This window comes from Podarcis pityusensis (genome assembly GCF_964106645.2).
Source record: "Podarcis pityusensis genome assembly, chromosome: 2".
Classification (NCBI taxonomy): Eukaryota; Metazoa; Chordata; class Lepidosauria; order Squamata; family Lacertidae; genus Podarcis; species Podarcis pityusensis.
The window spans coordinates 112,639,046-112,658,179 of NC_138029.1; the positions used below are offsets into that span (position 1 = coordinate 112,639,046).

The 19,134-nt window shown below is 46.1% G+C and overlaps 2 protein-coding genes and 1 long non-coding RNA gene across 13 annotated transcripts in view; 2 read left to right on the plus strand and 1 right to left on the minus strand.

The window, feature by feature from the left end:
- VARS1 (valyl-tRNA synthetase 1) overlaps nucleotides 1-359 on the plus strand; it is a 36,253-nt gene extending 35,894 nt beyond the window's left edge. For both annotated transcript variants that reach the window (XM_080991578.1, XM_080991579.1), the window contains exon 31: nucleotides 146-359. In XM_080991578.1, coding sequence (XP_080847704.1) covers nucleotides 146-214 — 69 coding nt within the window. In that variant the 3' untranslated portion in view covers nucleotides 215-359. The remainder of the gene's footprint in view (nucleotides 1-145) is intronic.
- Nucleotides 292-5,788, minus strand: LOC308470273. 3 transcript variants are annotated; one of them, XR_013982326.1, is made up of 2 exons: nucleotides 5,700-5,788; nucleotides 292-566 (listed from the first exon to the last, which is right to left on the minus strand). It is a non-coding gene; the product is annotated as an uncharacterized lncRNA (long non-coding RNA). The 3 variants fall into 3 exon arrangements; XR_013982327.1 differs by lacking the exon at nucleotides 5,700-5,788 and adding an exon at nucleotides 2,639-2,981; XR_013982328.1 differs by lacking the exon at nucleotides 5,700-5,788 and adding an exon at nucleotides 2,074-2,597.
- The window catches only part of VWA7 (von Willebrand factor A domain containing 7), a 46,634-nt gene continuing 33,273 nt past the window's right edge, over nucleotides 5,774-19,134 (plus strand). For 2 of the 8 annotated variants that reach the window (XM_080991638.1, XM_080991631.1), the window contains exons 1-4: nucleotides 5,777-5,931; nucleotides 13,604-13,891; nucleotides 15,213-15,494; nucleotides 17,242-17,338. In XM_080991638.1, coding sequence (XP_080847764.1) covers nucleotides 13,652-13,891; nucleotides 15,213-15,494; nucleotides 17,242-17,338 — 619 coding nt within the window. In that variant the 5' untranslated portion in view covers nucleotides 5,777-5,931; nucleotides 13,604-13,651. Of the gene's footprint in view, nucleotides 5,932-10,814; nucleotides 11,111-12,660; nucleotides 12,821-13,603; nucleotides 13,892-15,212; nucleotides 15,495-17,241; nucleotides 17,339-19,134 lie in introns of those variants that run through there. The other 6 variants (XM_080991636.1, XM_080991634.1, XM_080991635.1 and 3 more) reach the window with 6 other exon arrangements.

Below are 19,134 nucleotides of genomic sequence, written 5' to 3' on the forward strand. Positions count from 1 at the left end.
TGTTGCTTGCGCTTCCCTCTCACATCTGCTTTGCTCCCGTTGACGCTGTGTCATCAGGGACCCCAAGGTAGCTTGTGGTGCCCATTCTAGGAATGGGGAGGAACGATGAAAAAGAAATTGTTCGGTTTCCCCCCCCTTTCCCCAGCTGAAACAAAGCGAGACTGAATTGCGGAAGTCGGAAGAAGCCATTGAGAACTTCAAGAAGATGCTCTGAATACGTTGATCCTAAGGGGTGGGAGGGAGGGAGAGGAGAACGTTAAGCCCTTTTACCTTGAGAAAAGAAGACTCGTCTTCGGTTCAGCTCTCCTTGGTTTATTCTATTTTCTGCAGAGACATTAAAATATTTTGCTGCGTTAGAAGGTTGCGGTGTCATTGGTGTGTAAAGAAGCAAGCGAATGCAAGGCATGGCCAACCTAGCCCTTTGGGTCTGCTGGCAGGTTCACATGTTGGCACTGGTCAGTTGTTTGCTGCAGCCTTCAAGTGATGACTCCAAATGTGTGAATGGGCCATCGATGTCGCAGAGCATTCAAATGCAAAGGTTTAGTGGAGTTGGTTTGTACATCCACCTGCAATCAAACAAAGGGTAATAAAATAAGGAGAGCTCAATTAAAGGTAGACAGGGCTGTAGACAGGGCTCGTCCTACTCAGAGTAAACCCATTGAAGCTAATGGACATGGCTAACTTAGGTTCATTCATTTCAGCGTTACTGCTCTGTATAGGATTGGAGTCAATGCTGTGGAACTGTTTGGAGTTGAGTCAAGACCATGCTTAATTTATTTCTGCACTTAATTACCAAGAACCATACAAATTTGCATAGGTTCCCCGCATTAGTGCATGTGTAATTTTTACTGAAACCCTGATCATCTTAACTCATCCACCTCTTTCAAAAGGCGGAGTCCGTTCCCTATATACTTCAGGCATATATTTTGCAGTCCTGAAAGACTAGACACTTAGCTTTTTTTTGTTGAGCAGGGGACATTTTGCTTTTGCTTTTATGTCCACTCCCTAACTGTGATGCACACACAGTCCTAATGGCAAATTCACACATGGCGTTCTTGGTGTGTCCCCCCCCCCCCCACTGACCTTGGTTGAACTTGTATAGCATTTCTATGTAATCTTATTGCTGCTATTATTATGATTAGACGTGTTAGTCGCTTGTTACCCAGAGCTCTTCAAGAAGCTTATAACACGTTTAAAAACCTCTTCTGGTGCTGCATAACAGAACAGAAATAATTATTCTGGTGGTGAAGCAGACCCTCCTACACCAAAACATCCAAAAAATATGGCCTCTTTAAGAATGTGCTGCAAAAGGCATAGTGAAATGGCGGTTCAGCATGATGTGCTTTCCATAGACATTGGGAGGGACCCCGACGGTCATCTAGTCCAACCCCCTGCTATGCAGGCATCTCAACTAAAGCATCCCTGACAGATGGTCCTCCAACCTCTGCTTAAAAACTTCCAAGGAAGGAGAGTCCACCACCTTCCAAAGAGCTCTTAACTCTCAAAAAGTTCTTCCCGATGTTTCGCCAGAATCTCCTTCCTTGTAACTTGAAGCCCTTATTTCAGTTCTGACTCTCCAGAGGAGAGGAAAACCAGCTTGCTCTGTCTTCCATGTGACAGCCCTTAAGATATTTGAAGAAGTCTATGCGTTCCCCTCGCCTCCAATTTTAGCTAAAAGGCTCTGCCTGTCCCATCCTCTGCCCATGAACCTGTGGTAAGTTTATCCACTCAGGAATGTCCCGGTCCTCAAAACTTTCAAATGTTTAATCACGTCTCTTTCCCCCAAGTACATTCACATGCCAGCTGAAGAGCTTTTGAATTGCCCTAAGCATTTCTAATAGCAAGATACACACATATATATGTATCTCAGCAAGGTGAAATAGGGTTTCTGAATTGCTCCATAATTATTCTGCTTCTGTAGCTGTGCCCTTAAACTTTGTGTGGCGGAATTAGATAGTTGGTGAAACTTTGCACAGCAGGGCTATAAAAATTTGCAAATGCAGTTCCAGGTGCTGTGAAAAGCAGAGCCCAGGAACCGCTTGGGAACTCAAGTTCTCACGCACGCATCCTTACCTAACTTGACAGCCAAACTTAAATGTTATCGTCCGAGTTCCCCAGAAAAGTTGGGCTCTCATGCCTCCTTGTCTGCTAGTCCTGTCTCCTCTGGTATTCTCACAACTCACCCTCACCACGCCCTCTTAAAGCATTCAGCAGTTTCTTGCCACTATGACTCAGTTCCATCTTCTGAGCCAAGAAACCACTTAGGTTAATGCGCAAGAACCTTGTCCCTGATGGGTGAAAATGGCTCTCTTGTGGGTTAGCCGTAATGCAGAGGAGTGTCTGTGCTGGAGAATGCCTGGGTGTACTTTTTTAAAAAATTGCCCTCGTCAGCACACAAAGGGACCTGTTCTCCCCCTAGGGAGCCCAGGAGGCTGACATTTGACTAGCTGCATCCATGGAATACTGGTCCACCTAGTTCAGTATTTCATACACTGGCTGGCAGCAGCTAGCCAGGGTTTCAGTCAGGGGTAGCATTTCCAGTCCTACTTGAAGATGCCAGGAGTTGATTCGGGCCTGTTCTGTCACTCTGAAAGATGGCTCTTGGGAAGCACTGTATTCTGGGGAAAATAAGACCCACCTGCTCTAATTTCCATGCCAGGATGCTGTTCCTGGAGAAGAGATGTTGACCTGTTAAACCACCCCCGGAATGGTAGGGGAATCAGGTCCAGCTCAAGACATTTTGACACCTGAGGCAGACCACAAAATGGCCAGGGAAGAAGGGGAACAAGCTGCTAATAAAAACACACATCAGGAACAAGGGGGGTGGGGGTGGAACTCATAAGGCTTACTGGGAAATGATATACAATGAAATGAAAAAGATGTTCAGAATCATGTTTGTAAAAAACAACAACCAGAAGTCTCTCTCTTGGGAATTATAGGGACAGAACTACCTAAACTGTATAGAAACTTATTCATGTGTGTGACTACAACGGCAAAAATGTTACTTGCCCAAAAATGGAAAGAAGAAGTAGTTTCAGCAAAGGAAGACTAGATACAAAAACTTATGGAATATGCAGAAATGGCGAAACTTACTGCAAGAATAAGAAATCGAGATAACAAACTTTTAATAAAAGAGTGGAAATGGTTTGTTGAATATTTACAAATAAATTGTAAACAGATAAAAACACTGGCAGGATTATTGTAATATAAGAGTATATATTTAAAGAAGATAAATGTTAAGTGAATTTGGATATGCAGAATATATTAAAAATAAATTTAAGGAACTGCAGAAAGGGAGAAGGAAGTTGGGTTTGAAAATGTCAAAATGATTGTAAAATCAGTGAAATGTATATATCTGAAAAGTATAAATTTAAAATTTAAAAAAAGGGTGGTGGAACTCAAATCACCCATATCCTGGCCTATACAGTGGTTGAAGTGGGAATCAAAGGCTATTATGGGGTGAACTGCTCTGAATCCCACCAGGTGGGCGCAGAGCCCAGGATACCCCAGAGGGCATCCCTGCCAGAGGTGGGAGGAAAACAACCCCATAGGTTGCTGTGGAGGTGGCACTGTGGGCACAGATCCATTCTCCAAGGAGTGCACCACAGGCGTCGCTAAAACCTCAGTAATGGCGGCAGCAGCAGGCGGAAATTCCTTGCAGGCCAGATCTGCAGCCCCTGCGCATCTTGTCGGCTGAGGTGGTCGCCTCACGCCTCACGGGTGGGCCGGCGGAAGGGAATTGTGTGCGCATGGGCCTCGTAACAGCTCTCAGCATGATTAACAAACTACAGTTCCCAAGTTTTTTGTGTGAGGGGAGAAGGGGTACGATGCTACCATTATGCCAGTGTAGCGTAATGGTTAAGAGTGTTGGACTAGGCCGGGAGACCAGGGTTCGAATCCTCGCTCGGCCATGAAGCATCGCTGGGTGACTTGGGGCTGGTCGCCATCTCTTAGCCTAATTTTCCTCACAGGGTTGTTGTGAGGAGAACCGTGTACACAACCTTGAGATCCTCGGAAGGCAAAGGTTGGTATATTAAATCATAGGCATAGCCAGGATTTTTGTTGGGGGGGGCAGGCCTTTTGTTAGGGAGTGGGGGCAGAACCTCAGATTGCTATGTCTTTTCATTGAATGTTATTGATTAAGTGGGGGGCAGCTGCCTTTCCCTGCCCCGCCCCCAGCTACACCCATGTAATATAATAATAATAATAATAATAATAATAATAATAATAATAATTTATACCCTCCCAACACAATATTAAAAACACAATGAAACATCAAACATTAAAAACTTCCCTATACAGGGCTGCCTTCAGATGTCTTTTAAAGATAGGATAGCTGCTTATTTCCTTCACATCTGAAGGGAGGGCGTTCCACAGGGCGGGTGCCACTACTGAGAAGGCTCTCTGTCTGGTTCCCTGTAAACACACTTCTTGCAGGGAGGGAACCGCCAGAAGGGCCTCAGCGCTGGACCTCAGTGTCCGGGCTGAATGATGGGGGTGGTGGCGCTCCTTCAGCTATACAGGACCGAGGCTGTTTAGGCCTTTAAAGGTCAGCACCAACACTTTGAATTGTGCTCAGAAACATACTGGGAGCCAATGCAGATCTCTCAGGACCGGTGTTATGCGGTCCCGGCGGCCGCCCCCAGTCCCCAGTCTAGCTACCGCATTCTGGATTAATTGCAGTTTCCGGGTCACCTTCAAAGGTAGCCCCACATAGAGCGCATTGCAGTAGTTCAAGCAGGAGATAACCAGAGCATGCACCACTCTGGTGAGACAGTCCGTGGGCAGGTGGGGTCTCAGCCTGCATACCAGATGGAGCTGATAAACATCTGCCCTGGACACAGAATTGACCTGCGCCTCCATGGACAGCTGTGAGTCAAAAATGACTGGTCCTCCCAGGCTGCGCACAGTTACCCCATTCAGGACCAGGGAGTCCTCCACACCCGCCCACCTCCTGTCCCCCAAAAACAGTACTCCTGTCTTGTCAGGATTCAACCTCAATCTGTTAGCTGCCATCCATCCTCCAACCTCCTCCATGTATTAAATGAATGAATGAATGAAGACGGGGCCTAAATTTCAACTGCAAGGCCAGCCCACTGTTGCATACAGATGACTGGCACCCCCTTGCCCTTCCCTCGAATTACTGGATTATTTTAATTATTTGGAGGGGAAGGAGAACGAGACGTGCAGTCCTTGGGATTACTGGGAATAAGCGCCCCCGTGCAAAAAAACAGAAACCTCTTTGTAAGACAGTGTACGCGGGACGGGGCCGAGCATTTAATAGGTCAGCTGGGGTGGAGGAGAGTTTCACAGCCCGGGTCGGCGGGATCACCAGGGGGCCAAATCCCCCCCCCCCCCGCGGGCCTTGCTTTAACCAGAAACCCCGGCCGGCTAGTCCTTGGGAGAAGAAATGATGGGGGGGGGGGGGACGCGCATTGCACCTGCAGGATCTCTCCGCGCTGCCTTTAAGGGCGCATCCCGAAAAATAAAAACAGGTGGAGAGCCTCGCCCGGGGAGGCGGGTGGATTTTGAGAGGGGTGGGGGAGGCAATCCCGGACGCCTGGGTCCCCCAGGCAGGACCCGGGGGCTTGATCTGCGCGCCCCGCCCTTTCCCTCCCACTCTCCCATCCTCCTCCGTTCACGTGCGCTGTAATTATAGCCCGTGACTCCAGCGGCGGCAGCACCGGCTGGCATCGTACCTACTTCTTCTTGCCCTCTATTAATAGGGGCGGGAGATCCGGTGTCCCGGCAGAGGGGCGGCGCCCGCGGAGGCAACAACACCAACACCCCCCCCCCCCCGCATTGCCGAGGCGTGGGAAGATAGATTCTAAAGGAGGCGCTGCGTGGTGGGCTCCCCTATCATTCCCGGGGCTTCTCCTCCGCGACAGGTGAATTGCTTCTGAGTCAATTCCTGCGACTGAAACCTGCCCGGTAAGCCTGGCGTCTTTTTTAGGGGATCTTGGAGGGAGGCGAGGGGTTTGGGGCTGGGGAGATCTGAGAAAAGGGCGGAGTGCCTTCCTTCGCAGGGGATCGTGTTTGTGTTTGTTTTGATCTGTCCTTCCCGTGAGCACTCAGGGCTGATTTCCTTAAGAATGGATAGGTTTGATCTTCTTGCAGTCCATGGGACTCTCAAGAGTCTCATCCATCACCAAAAGCGTCAATTCTTCCGCGATCAGACTTCTTTATGGTCCAGCTCTCACTTCCATATGTCACTACTGGGAAAATAGTGTGGTGCAAAAATGTATAGGACAAGTTCAAATATCTGCTGGAAATGTAAAGAAAAAGAAGGTACCATTTATCATATGTGGTGGACTTGTTGGTACCTTTGTTGTTGTTGTTGTTGTTGTTGTTGTTTAGTCGTTTAGTCGTGTCTGACTCTTCGTGACCCCATGGACCAGAACACGCCAGGCACTTCTGTCTTCCACTGCCTCCCGCAGTTTGGTCAGACTCATGTTGGTAGCTTCGAGAACACTGTCCAACCATCTCGTCCTCTGTCGTCCCCTTCTCCTTGTGCCCTCCATCTTTCCCAACATCAGGGTCTTTTCCAGGGAGTCTTCTCTTCTCATGTGGTGGCCAAAGTATTGGAGCCTCAGCTTCAGGATCTGTCCTTCCAGTGAGCACTCAGGGCTGATTTCCTTCAGAATGGATAGATTTGATCTTCTTGCAGTCCATGGGACTCTCAAGAGTCTCCTCCAGCACCATAATTCAAAAGCATCAATTCTTCGGCGATCAATAAGCTGTCATAGTCTTCAGCTTTTTTTTTTTTTTTTTTAAAGATTTGGGCTCTGGTTTTGGTCCTCACTTGCCATAGGAAACCCATCAACCCATTTATACTTTTCAGAGTGTCCCTCTTTTCTAGGGACAGCCCTGGATTCACAGAAACCGTTTCTGATTTGATCCACTTTTCATTAGGACGACCCTATTTTCATCGGAGAAATGTGGGAGGGTATTATGGAGGTATGCAACCCCCCCCCCCCCAAGCCAAGGAGATAAGCAAATATACAATCTTTAGAAGACATCTGAAGGCAGCCCTGTATTGGAAAGTTTTTTGTTTTTTGTAAAGTTTAATGTTTTATTATGTTTTTTATGTACGTTGGAAGCTGCCCAGACTGACAACCCAGTCAGATGGGCAGGGGCTAATAATAATAATAATAATAATGGAACAGGACATCCCAATTTCCATCAGATAAATGTTGGAGAGTGTGGATTTTTTAAATTTTATTTTTGCTATATATAATTGTATCATTGTATCATTGCTAAAAATGTAAAGGAAAACAGGTTTAGTGGTGCAGGAGGCTCAAGTTGCAGGCCAGCCCAGTGCCTGAACAGCTCCTATTGCAGGGGTAAAACTAGGCTTTATTTCACCTGATTTGGCACCCCACCCCATGTGAATTTGCGTGCATACACACACACAAACACACAGGCTTCACACGGGCAAAAAATCTGACTACCCTCCCCTAGTTACAGTGCTGCCTATTGACTTGTGTGTTCGTTCCCATTTTGCTTGTCCATGTGTAACCATATAACAGTGAAGTGTGTGTTGCTATTCCTGTGTTGTGTGTTGAAAGCTGCAAAGGGGGTGGGTGCGGCTTGTGTAGCACACGGCGTTCTGCCGACTGTTCTTCTACTACTTAACGGCCTACAAATCTCAGGTGGGTAACTTATTCTCATGACCGCAGGTCATAGCAAACATTGTCGAACGCAGTTATTCGGCATTGCCTGTGCTTGGCAAATGACCCAGTGGCAAATATAGGGGTCAGTGAAACAAAAGCACTTAAAGAGAGTGTGCCGTTATTAAGAACATTATCCTTATGGCAATGGCGTAAATTGGTTTCTACAGGATAAGGTTGATGTGGTTTTGCCGTGGCAAATGCAAACAGATATTTCCAGAGGTATAGCCAGACAGCAAAAAGCAAAACAAGGAGACTTGTGGCTCCTTTAAGTGAATTGTATCATAGCATAAGCTGTGTTGGACTATTGCCTGTTAATAAAAAATAGTCGGTCTGAAAAACAAACAAACTGGCCCTCTTGTTCCAGATTCGCAGTTGGTATAGGGCAGTCTTTGCTAACATGGTCCCCTGCAGAAGTTTCGGACTGCAACTTCTATCCCCCCCAGGCCCAGCGTGGAGCACTTTCACTAAGTTCAGGGATGGGGTCCTCCAGATACCGTATTTTTCGCTCTATAACACGCACCCGACCATAACACGCAGGTAGTTTTTAGAGGAGGAAAATCAGTAGGCATGCCACCCGTAGGCATTCCCTCCATAACACGCACAGACATTTCCCCTTACTTTCTAGGAGGAAAAAAGTGAGTGTTGTGGTGCAAAAAATACAGTAATTGCTAGATTAACTGAGCCTCCGGATAATTGTTAGACTCCGATCAGCCTCAATGGGCAGGAGCTGGTGGGAAGTGGAGTCTAGTAATGCAGGCAGGGTTGCATGTTGCTTATGCCAGCCCCGCTTAAGAGGAAAGACTGATGATTTAATGGTGTGAAGAATGTAGATAGGACAAGTTTTTTGGGAGGTCCTTTCTCATAGTTCTGGGACTTGGGGATGCCTAACAAAACTGAGCGGCAGTAGAGTCAGGACGGATCAAAGAAGAGACAGACAGACAAAGTTCTTCATAACAGCATGTAAGTTACGGGACTCTGCTACAATATACAGTGGTACCTCGGGTTACAGATGCTTCAGGTTACAGACTCCGCTAACCCAGAAATAGTATCTCGGGTTAAGAACTTTGCTTCAGGATGAGAGCAGAAATCGTGCTCTGGCGGCGCGGCGGCAGCAGGAGACCCCATTAGCTAAAGTGGTGCTTCAGGTTAAGAACAGTTTCAGGTTAAGAACAGACCTCCAGTACGAAGTAAGGTACCACTGTATGGTGGTGCCCCAGTTCCCTCTGGCTTAGAGGGCTTTAAAAGGTCGAGAGGCACAATCTGATGTATCACAATCTTTTGACCCAATAGAACTGTTAGGAAGGGCTGTAGCTCACTGGTAGAGGCCCAGCTTTGAACACAAAAGGTCTCTAGTTCAATCCATGGTGTCTTGTATCTTTTTAATAATTTTTTAATTTTAATAATTTTTTAATTTTTTATTTTTTAATGATTTTTATTTGGTTTTACAAATATAAAATTATAACAATCCAAATCACATATCCATATTTAGAGATTTCTCCAAATCTCTGAACTTCCCACCTTCCCTTCCATGGGTCCTATTGTGCACCCTCTCAATTGCATATTATATCATAATGCATATTTTGTATCTCTCCATATTGCCCATAAATTTCGCTATGTTACAAGGGTTATTAAAATCCTGCCAATGTTTTCATCTGATTACAGTGATCTCCTAGATAAATTTTTTTCAAAGGGCTCTAGGCACATTCCATTTTGCATTTGAAATTCTATTCATTCATTCAACGGTGCTTTGAATTTAAAGGCAGTTTTCTCCTACCCTAATGCTTGGGAATAAACATCGTTCTACCTCATAGAAAATGACAAGAACGTTTTTAAAGTAACATTTTTCCCATTCTTTGTTGAAGTTTTGGTCTGCTTGGTTCCTGAGCTTTCCAGTCAGTTTTCCATTTTGGCATAGTCCACTAGCTTGGTTTTCCATTCCTCTCTGGTAGGGACTCTGTCTTCTTTCCATCTCTTTCCATGGGGCTGTTGCCGCATACATGCAAAGTACAGTGGTACCTCAGGTTAAGAACTTAATTCGTTCTGGAGGTCCGTTCTTAACCTGAAACTGTTCTTAACCTGAGGTACCACTTTAGCTGATGGGGCCTCCCACTGCCGCCGCGCGATTTCTGTTCTCATCCTGAAGCAAAGTTCTTAACCCGAGGTACTATTTCTGGGTTAGCGGAGTCTGTAACCTGAAGTGTCTGTAACCCGAGATACCACTGTATTTTCTGTTCCTTTAGAATGTCGGTACCTAGAATTCCTATTAAAAAAAGCTGCTGCTTCTTTTTTTACAAAAGTTATTTTAAACATTTTAAAAAATTCATTATATATCATTCCCCAGAATGCCTTACACATCCACCACATATGAGAGAAGGTGCCTTCCTTCATGGTGTCTTGTATCCATGTGGGGCTGGTAATGTCCGCTGCTTGAAATCCAGGACAGCTGTTGCCCATCAGTGTTAAAGAAGAGGAGTTTGGATTTGATATCCTGCTTTATCACTACCCTAAGGAGTCTCAAAGCGGCTCACATTCTCCTTTCCCTTCCTCTCCCACAACAAACACTCTGTGAGGTGAGTGGGGCTGAGAGACTTCAGAGAAGTGTGACTGGCCCAAGGTCACCCAGCAGCTGCATGTGGAGGAGTGGGGAAGCGAACCCGGTTCACCAGATTACGAGTCTACCACTCTTAACCACTACACCACACTGGCTCTGTTTACATTGGTTTAGCTGCATGGCCAGGTGGTCCGCCTGCTTAAGGTAGCTTCCTCTGTTCCGTGGATGAAGGAGATCTCTCTCTACATTCAGGACAAATAAGCTCTCTCTGGCTGCTGTTGGAAACAGAACCAGGATAGATGGACTTTGGGGTAATCCAGCAATACAGCTGTTCTGGTCTCCCTGAATTCAGGACTGTATTTAAGTTTGCACGGCTGGCCTTGCCCAGTCACAACCAGACAAGATATAGCTCAAAAGGTGCCAGCTAGGTGAAGGAATGCCCAGGCTGATTTGGCTGGCTTCCAGCTCGCTGAGAGTTCGGGTGTGTGCTGTCAGTTCTTCAGTGCCATCAGATCTTTCTGTGGCACACCCCCAGTCGGTACGGGGGCTGGGGGATGGAATCACCCATGCTTGGGAACATTGTGAACTTGGATTCATGTGCTCTCAGCAGCATGCGCCACCCCCGCTGTTTCTCTGTGCTGTTTTTGCCAGTTTGGGGCGTGTGTGTTATCCAGGAGTGTAGCCAGAGCTGTTATCTTCTCAGCCCAAGCTGCTTTCCTTGCCAGCTGAGTTCTAAGAAATGGCACTGATCTCAACGGTCAACATGCAGAGTTCGCGTCGGGGGACACACACACAAGAGACCACCAAAAAGAGACGGATACCACGGATTCCACTGCGTGTTTGTTTGTGTGTATTTCATGCAGCTTTGGGCTGAAGCCCTTGCTAGGTAAGGAGGAGTTCCGTTCAGGTTTATCTAGCATGAAAATATCAGTGGTCTGTAGGAAGAGAATGGCGGTCATCCTTCATCTCATAGCAGGCCAGTGAATTGCCCAGAGAATGTTTTGTTAATGGTCGGCAAGGAACTGGAAGAATGACACGCTTCCAGAGATTACTGACTGGCAGATACTCATGTTAGAATATCTACAATTAGCAAAACTGACGGGATCAGTTAGAGCAGGGGTCAGCAACCCGCGGCTCCGGAGCCGCATGTGGCTCTTTTACACCTTTGCCGCGGCTCCGGGGCGGATGCTAGCGAGGGGAGGAGGCGCATTGTGTGCCCCGATACTCCCCACTGTTTTAAATGTCACAATGGTTTTGCGGCTCCCAGTTTTTTTTTCTTCGGTCCAAGTGGCTCTTTTTGTCTTAAAGGTTGCAGACCCCTGAGTTAGAGGAATATCGAAACAAAAAACAACTAGAGAATGGATAATATTCAAGAACTGTGTAAAACTTTATTGTACAAATAATTCCACATTAGCAGAAATTGAGTGATATTTGTAAAGAAAACGATTAGAGGAATATATACAAAGTAGAAAGAAATGATATTACACAATACAAATCTGTGTTGAAAAAGAATGTTTATATTACAGTATAATGAGAAGGATGGGAAGGATTGTGTCGATGAACACTTTTATTGTGTAAATAATATTGTCTTGTCTTTTCTTTTCCTCTTTTGATTTTTTTTTTTACTTCGTGTATTTGTTATTTCTTTATTTTTTCTTTCCCTCTTTTTTGTTCCTTTAAAAATTTTCTATTCTCTACATAATTTTCTTTTTTTTCATAGGTAAAGAAATAGCATATAAAGTTTGTATAGATATGCAAATTTCTAATCAATAAAGAATAATAAAAAAAAAAATGGTTGGTATAATATATTGTAAGTAAGTAAATCACGTGGATGCTGTGATGAATCAATGTATGGAAGTGTTTAGTCTCTGCATGTACAGTTTCTCTTCGGCATGTGTGAATCCACTTGCTTGGGTCGTTTAGGGCTGGGATCGCCAACGTGGTGCCCTTTGGGTGCTGCTGTATTTTGCTGCAAGCTCCTCAGAGTGGCTAGGTACAGGAAATAAGTTGTTGTTGTTGTTGTTGTTGTTGTTGTTGTTACATTCCTCCAGCTCCCATCAGTCCTGCAGGGTGGACCTTGGTAATACGGCGCAAGGTCAAAATCTGATCCTCCCGCATCTCAAAGCTGGCGAAAGCTGGGCAATTGCTTAGGAGATGCCAGAATTTGAACCCAGGATATTCTGCCTGCAAAGTAGATGCTCCACTACTGAGTGATGGCTCCTCTCATTGTGCAGAGGCCTAGCCTTACCCCCTCATGAGCACACCTATATAATGCACGCATTTGCAGGGACACTGTTGTTATTTGCAAGGGGGACGGCCACATTCACACTTGAAAAGCTAAGTGAAGTGGGCTGATGTGCCTTCCAGGTAAGATCCTGTGATTGTTTAGCTGCACAAAGGTGACAATTCCGGTAAGAAGTCTCAAATCTACCCTAGCAGAAGCCACTCCTGCCAAGCAGCGGAGGAGAAACCACCAGCCACTTTGCAGAACAGAGAATGCTGCGGAGTCAAAAACAGTTGACTTTGGGCCTGAGCCAGCAAAGCACTCCTTACGGTTCTCGAGCAAGAATTGCCTACTCAGGATCACCAAATACAGGTTAGTTACAGCTCAGGACGAGAAGATCCTGAGTAGGCATTATTGCACCGTAAATTTAAAGTGCATCATGGGATTCTGGTGGAAAAATAAAGTAGACCCAAACGAGACTAAAGTCAATCTGCTCCTGCTGTAAAAGATGAGCTTCTTATTTACTCAGGGAAGCAATTCCTTTTGTGATGTGTTGTTGTTGTTTAGTCGTTTAGTCATGTCCGACTCTTCGTGACCCCCTGGACCAGAGCACGCCAGGCACTCCTGTCTACCACTGCCTCCCGCAGTTTCGTTAAACTCATGCTGATAGCTTTGAGAACACTGTCCAACCATCTCGTCCTCTGTCGTCCCCTTCTCCTTATGCCCTCCATCTTTCCCAACATCAGGGTCTTTTCCAGGGAGTCTTCACTTCTCATGAGGTGGCCAAAGTATTGGAGCCTCAGCTTCACGATCTGTCCTTCCAGTGAGCACTCAGGGCTGATTTCCTTCAGAATGGATAGGTTTGATCTTCTTGCAGTCCATGGGACTCTCAAGAGTCTCCTCCAGCACCAGAATTCAAAAGCATCAATTCTTCGGCGATCAGCCTTCTTTATGGTCCAGCTCTCACTTCCATACATCACTACTGGGAAAACCATGGCTTTAACTATACGGACTTTTGTTGGCAAGGTGATGTCTCTGCTTTTTAAGATGCAGTCTAGGTTTGCCATCGCCTTTCTCCCAAGGAGAAATGTGATGTAGTGGGTTTGAAAAGTGCTTTCTGAATTGTTTGGAATTTTGTTTCTGAATTCTTTTTAGGTTTACTATTTCCTTGGATTCTTGTTCTTCCTGATAAATGCATCCAATATGGACCATCCCCTGGCCTGGTTCTGGCGCTTCCTGTGGCTGCTGCCGCTGCTGCATTTGCCTCCGCGAGGAGCCCACGCCTTCTTCCCCAACTTCTGGTCTCGCACCATGGCTTTCACCTGGGACTCCGTCACCCACCAGGACATGACCGAGGAGGCTATCCTCAACGTCACCTTGCGCATCTTTGCGGAGATGCAGCATCCCAACAAGGGGAAACGTATCCGGGAGGATGACTTCAAGGTGAGAGGAACGGCGGGTCTGGACACCAGCAGGGCTGCTCTAGTCACAAACAGAGGTCTTTCCATATTAACCTTCCCGGACCCTGAGATCATCTTCTGAGGCCCACCTTCATGTGCCTCCTCCTTGAGAGGTCCGGAGGTTGGCAACACGAGAGCAGGGCCTTCTCTGCAGTGGCTCCCTGTCTGTGGAATGCTCTCCCCAGGGAAGTTTGCCTGGGGCCTTCATTACACACCCTTAGGTGCCAGGCAAAAACTGTTCCTTTTAAACCAGGCCTTTGGTTGATCTGATTTACATCCTATGCCCTTTTAAAATGTGTTTTTTTTGTGGGGGGATTATTGATTTTTATTATTATTAATATTATCATTATTACTGTTGTTATTATTATTATTAATTTTGTGTTTTTATATCTTGATTTTTTTCTGCGAACCGCCCTTAGACCCAGGGTTTATGGCGGTATATAAATTTAATAAAAAAATGAAATGAAATGAAATGAAATAAAATAATGCTAGCCTAGGGGTGGGTGGGCTGAAATCGTAAGTAAGCAGGAGGAGCAGCAGCTGGTGTTCCAATATCCAAGGTGCAGGTGGAACATATAATAACAATAACAATAACAATAACAATAATTTTATTTATACCCCACCCATCTGGCTGGGTTTCTCCAGCCACTGTGGGCGGCTCCCAACAGAATGTAAAAAACACAATACAGCATTACACATTAAAAACTTCCCTAAACAGGGCTGCCTTCAGATGTCTTTTAAAAGTCAGAGAGTTGCTTATTTCCTTGACATCTGATGGGAGGGCGTTCCACAGGGCGGGTGCCGAGAAGGCCCTCTGCCTGGTTCCCTGTAACTTCGCTTCTCTCAGGGAGGGAACCGCCAGAAGGCCCTCGGCGCTGGACCTCATGTAATTCCTCCGCCACTAAAACAGGCACACACAATTTATGGGTGCAGGGAGTTGTGCTGAATGAGGCCTTCGGCCCATCTACCTCGATTGGAACTGACTCTTCAGGGTTTCCTATACAGTGGTACCTCGGGTTACAGACGCTTCTGGTTACAGACTCCGCTAACCCAGAAATAGTACCTCAGGTTAAGAACTTTGCTTCAGGATGAGAACAGAAATCGCTCGGCGGCAGCAGGAGGCCCCGTTAGCTAAAGTGGTACCTCAGGTTAAGAACAGTTTCAGGTTAAGAATGGAATGGCACCTAGGAAGAAGCCAGTTATACCTCATTCGCACCCGTGCTGCCTGTACCCACTGCCCTGGGTCCCACTGTTACAGATGAAAGGCTCTCCTGATCTGATTTCCCTCCCCGTCTCTCACCTAGGGCAGGACCCTCCTGGCTGATGACATCTTTGCCGCTTTCTTTGGTCCTGAGGTGTCAGCTAAGCGCTTCCGCGGGGCTATTGCCCAGGTGGCCAACGCCAATGCCGCCATGGACTTCACAAACACCACGCGGGACGACCCTGTGCTCCACTTCGATTCTGAGCTCATCCACTCCACGAACAGCTGGCTGTTGCAAACCCGCAAAGAGATCCTCCAAGCTGTGCGTTCGGAGCAGTACGTCATCGCCCGGGGCAAGCTGGGGCAGCTGCTCCATACCTTACAGGTGCTTACCAAAATGTAGGAGAAGCTGGAAGGAGGGGAAGGTGGCATTTGGTTTTGAGGTAGAGAACTTAACATGTTTGGCCCTAGCCCTGATTTGATCCAGCCACCTTTGTCGAAAGCAGGGTTGAAATCCACTCTAGGGGGTCTCTGTTCATTGCAGAATTTGCACCGTAGTAGATCTGCAGCTCGCGGGTGGCGCTGTGGGTTAAACCACAGAGCCTAGGACTTGCTGATCAGAAGGTCGGCGGTTCGAATCCGCGACGGGGTGAGCTCCCGTTGCTCGGTCCCTGCTCCTGCCAACCTAGCAGTTCAAAAGCACGTCAAAGTGCAAGTAGATAAATAGGTACCACTCCGGCGGGAAGGTAAACGGCTTTTCCGTGCGCTGCTCTGGTTCACCAGAAGCAGCTTAGTCATGCTGGCCACATGACCCGGAAGCTGTACGCCGGCGCCCTCGGCCAGTAAAGCAAGATGAGCACCGCAACGCCAGAGTCGGTCACGACTGGACCTAATGGTCAGAGGTCCCTTTACCTTTACTTTAGATCTGCAGTACGGAGTTCCCATAATTCATCACCTGCGCCGAAGTTAAAATTCCTCCCAGGTTTTAGCCATAATCTTTATTTTGTAAATGAAAGGCACCAGAACTATCAGGCCACAGCTGCCGCACTCCTTGACAGCAGCATCGGCAGATATATGGAATATGTGAAAATGGTATGATTTCTGTAGAGTTATATTACGATTTTCTACATACCCGTTTCCCTTTAACCCATTTCCTGCGTTTGCATTCCTTCTGCAAAGTACAAGAAACACTTGTTATTTATATTATTTATATCTACTGCCTTATGAAAATGTGATTCACCATTTCTCCCCTATCGTGTTTTATTGTATTCTAAGCCATGGGCAAAATTAAGACAGTATTTTTAAAAAAACCAAAAAAGGGCAAAAATATTCCATGATGTTGTCCCAGCCAATGTTAACCTTTTGGGTTAAAAAATGTCCTACGCGATTTTTCAAGCCAAACAGCAACTGAGAGAAGCAGATAAGATTTGTTCCTACATGCAACACGCGCAGCTTTGTTTTGCATTGTTTTTATATTTTATTGTATTATGTTATGTGACTAAAGATGCTGTGAGTGGTTTTTTAAAATCCTTTGTCCCCCATACTGTGGTCCTGATTAGATTAGGCTCCCTGCACCTGCTATTTACATGAGGGAAACTCTCCCAATAATATATTCTGGGTCTCAAGATAAGCTGTGGCCCAGCTGTAGCCCTTTAGCAATGAGGGGAAGGAACTCTGTCCAAGCTCAGAGGAACTAGTGTTTTTAGTCACATAATCAAGATGGTGGGGTAGAATCCTCTACTTAAGTCCTTTTCTTTCCATCATTTCTACGGCATTTGCTCATATCACTCTTACTTTTATTATTGCTTGCTTTCCCAGCTTATTTTTCCCACTGTCTAAACTTTTATTTTCTTCTCTACCCATCCGAATCTGTTGTGAATTAGCAGATCCTGCAAACCTGTTTACAATCCTTTTGCAAGTACACAATAAACTTTTCCCATTCTTTTAAAAAAATTCTTGTCATCTTGATTTCTGAATTTCCCAGTTAATGTCACCATTTCAGCATAGTCCATTAACTTGGTTTGCCAGTCGTCTTTGGTTGGGACCGCTTCCTCTTTCCATCTTTGGGCTAACAGTACAGGCGGCCGTCGTAGCGTAAACAGTCTCCACTAATAAGCTTCCGTTCCGTTTAGGATTTCTACAGTCACAGCAACTGGATTGAACTTGGCCATCGGAAGATACACCCGCACCTCCTACAACCAGGCCATGAAATCAAGTCCATCGCAGAAGGTGTGGTTTTAGAACATGATGATGATGATGTTCCACCACAACTTGGGGAGTATTTGTTCTCTTGGTTCCTGGGCTGGGTGAGGTTGGAGGCTTGGTGCAAAAACTCCTCAGGGAAGAGAAACTGAGGCCTGTGCTATGTTGTGTCTTTTGTTTCATCTGTAGGGTGAACCCAGGACTCCTGGGTCCCTGGCTTGCTTGCTATCTTAGGCAGTGGATAGACCAGGTGATTTTAGACCCTGAACTAAAATTACACATACGTGTGTGTATTGTGCGCACTAACACTCACACACAGACACAGTCTTTAGACAGCCATGTGTATTACCAACTTACACAGCAGTTACATTTCAGGGGTAGCACATAGAGCCAAAATGACACATAATAAAAACACATTTTCCCTGTACCTCCAAACACTCTCCCAGTGTGAGTGCAACGGCGGGTGGGATTGCTGACATCCCCCTGTCCCAGATGCCCACCTCCTATTTTTCTTTTTTACATTTTTTCCAATGAAACACATAAAGCTGAATTCACAAGTTGCAATACGTAACTTGCAAGTCGACTGTACGTGCTTGTAAAGCACATCGTTTCTCTTCTTCCCACTGCCTGCCTGTGCTTTGCAATTGCTTCTACATTCTTGACAAGCTGAAGCAAAAAAAAAAAAAAAAAAAGTTTGCCAATCCTTCTGAAAAAAAGACATACTCTGAGCATATGCAGCTTCGTCTTTTTTAACTCACTTAAATCACAAAGGTAAAAAGGTAAAGTTAAAGGACTCTTGGATGGTTAAGTCCAGTCAAAGGCGACTATTGGGTTGCGGCGCTCATCTCGCTAACAGGCTGGGGGAGCCAGTGTTTGTCCACAGACAGTTTTCTGGGTCATGTGGCCAGCAGGACTAAACTGCTTCTGGCGCAACGGGACACCGTGATGGAAACCAGAGTGCATGGAAACGCCATTTACCTTCCCGCTGCAATGGTACCTATTTATCTACTTGCGCGGGCGTGCTTTCGAACTGCTAGGTTGGCAGGAGCTGGGACAGAGAGCAACGGGAGCTCACCCCATCACGGGGATTTGAACCGTCAACCTTCTGATCGGCAAGCCCAAGAGGCTGAGTGGTTTAGACCACAGTGCTATCCATGTTCCACACTTAAATCATTCCACCATCAGAACTGCAGGATTAAATGAAATTGACTTCTGATGCTAGACACATTTATTTAGGAATAAGCACAATTTTCTTGTAGGAAATACCTTTTACAAGATGATGTCTGGAGCTATACAGATGCCCAGCTGGCCACCTCCGAAGAACGGATGCTGTGGTGTCGAGAACCAGCCTTGGAGAACCCAGGAATATCCATGCCACCTGAGGTGTCCAGGCCTCGGGGCCTTTTAGCTGCTGCCCCCATCACCCGCTGCTTTCTGGCTGGTCCTGTAAGGGCTCAGGAATTCACTCTCAAGCTCCAGCCCAGGAATAGGCAAACTCAGCCCTCCAGATGTTTTGGGACTACAACCCCCATCATCCCTAGCTAACAGGACGCAGTGGTCAGGGATGATGGGAATTGTAGTCTCAAAACATCTGGAGGGCTGAGTTTGCCTAAGCCTTCTCCAGCCCTTGCAGCAGACCCGTTAGGCTTTGTTGAGGTAGGGCTTATCGGGGCACATTGTTTTGTTCTTAAAACTGATTGGTTTTTATCTACATTTTAATAATTTAGTGCCTGCTGTTTTTGCTTGACAACCTTTTGCGTAAACTGTTCGGAGCTTTGCTTTGCGTAAAATAAAATAATAAATAAAATAAGTAGAATAAAATA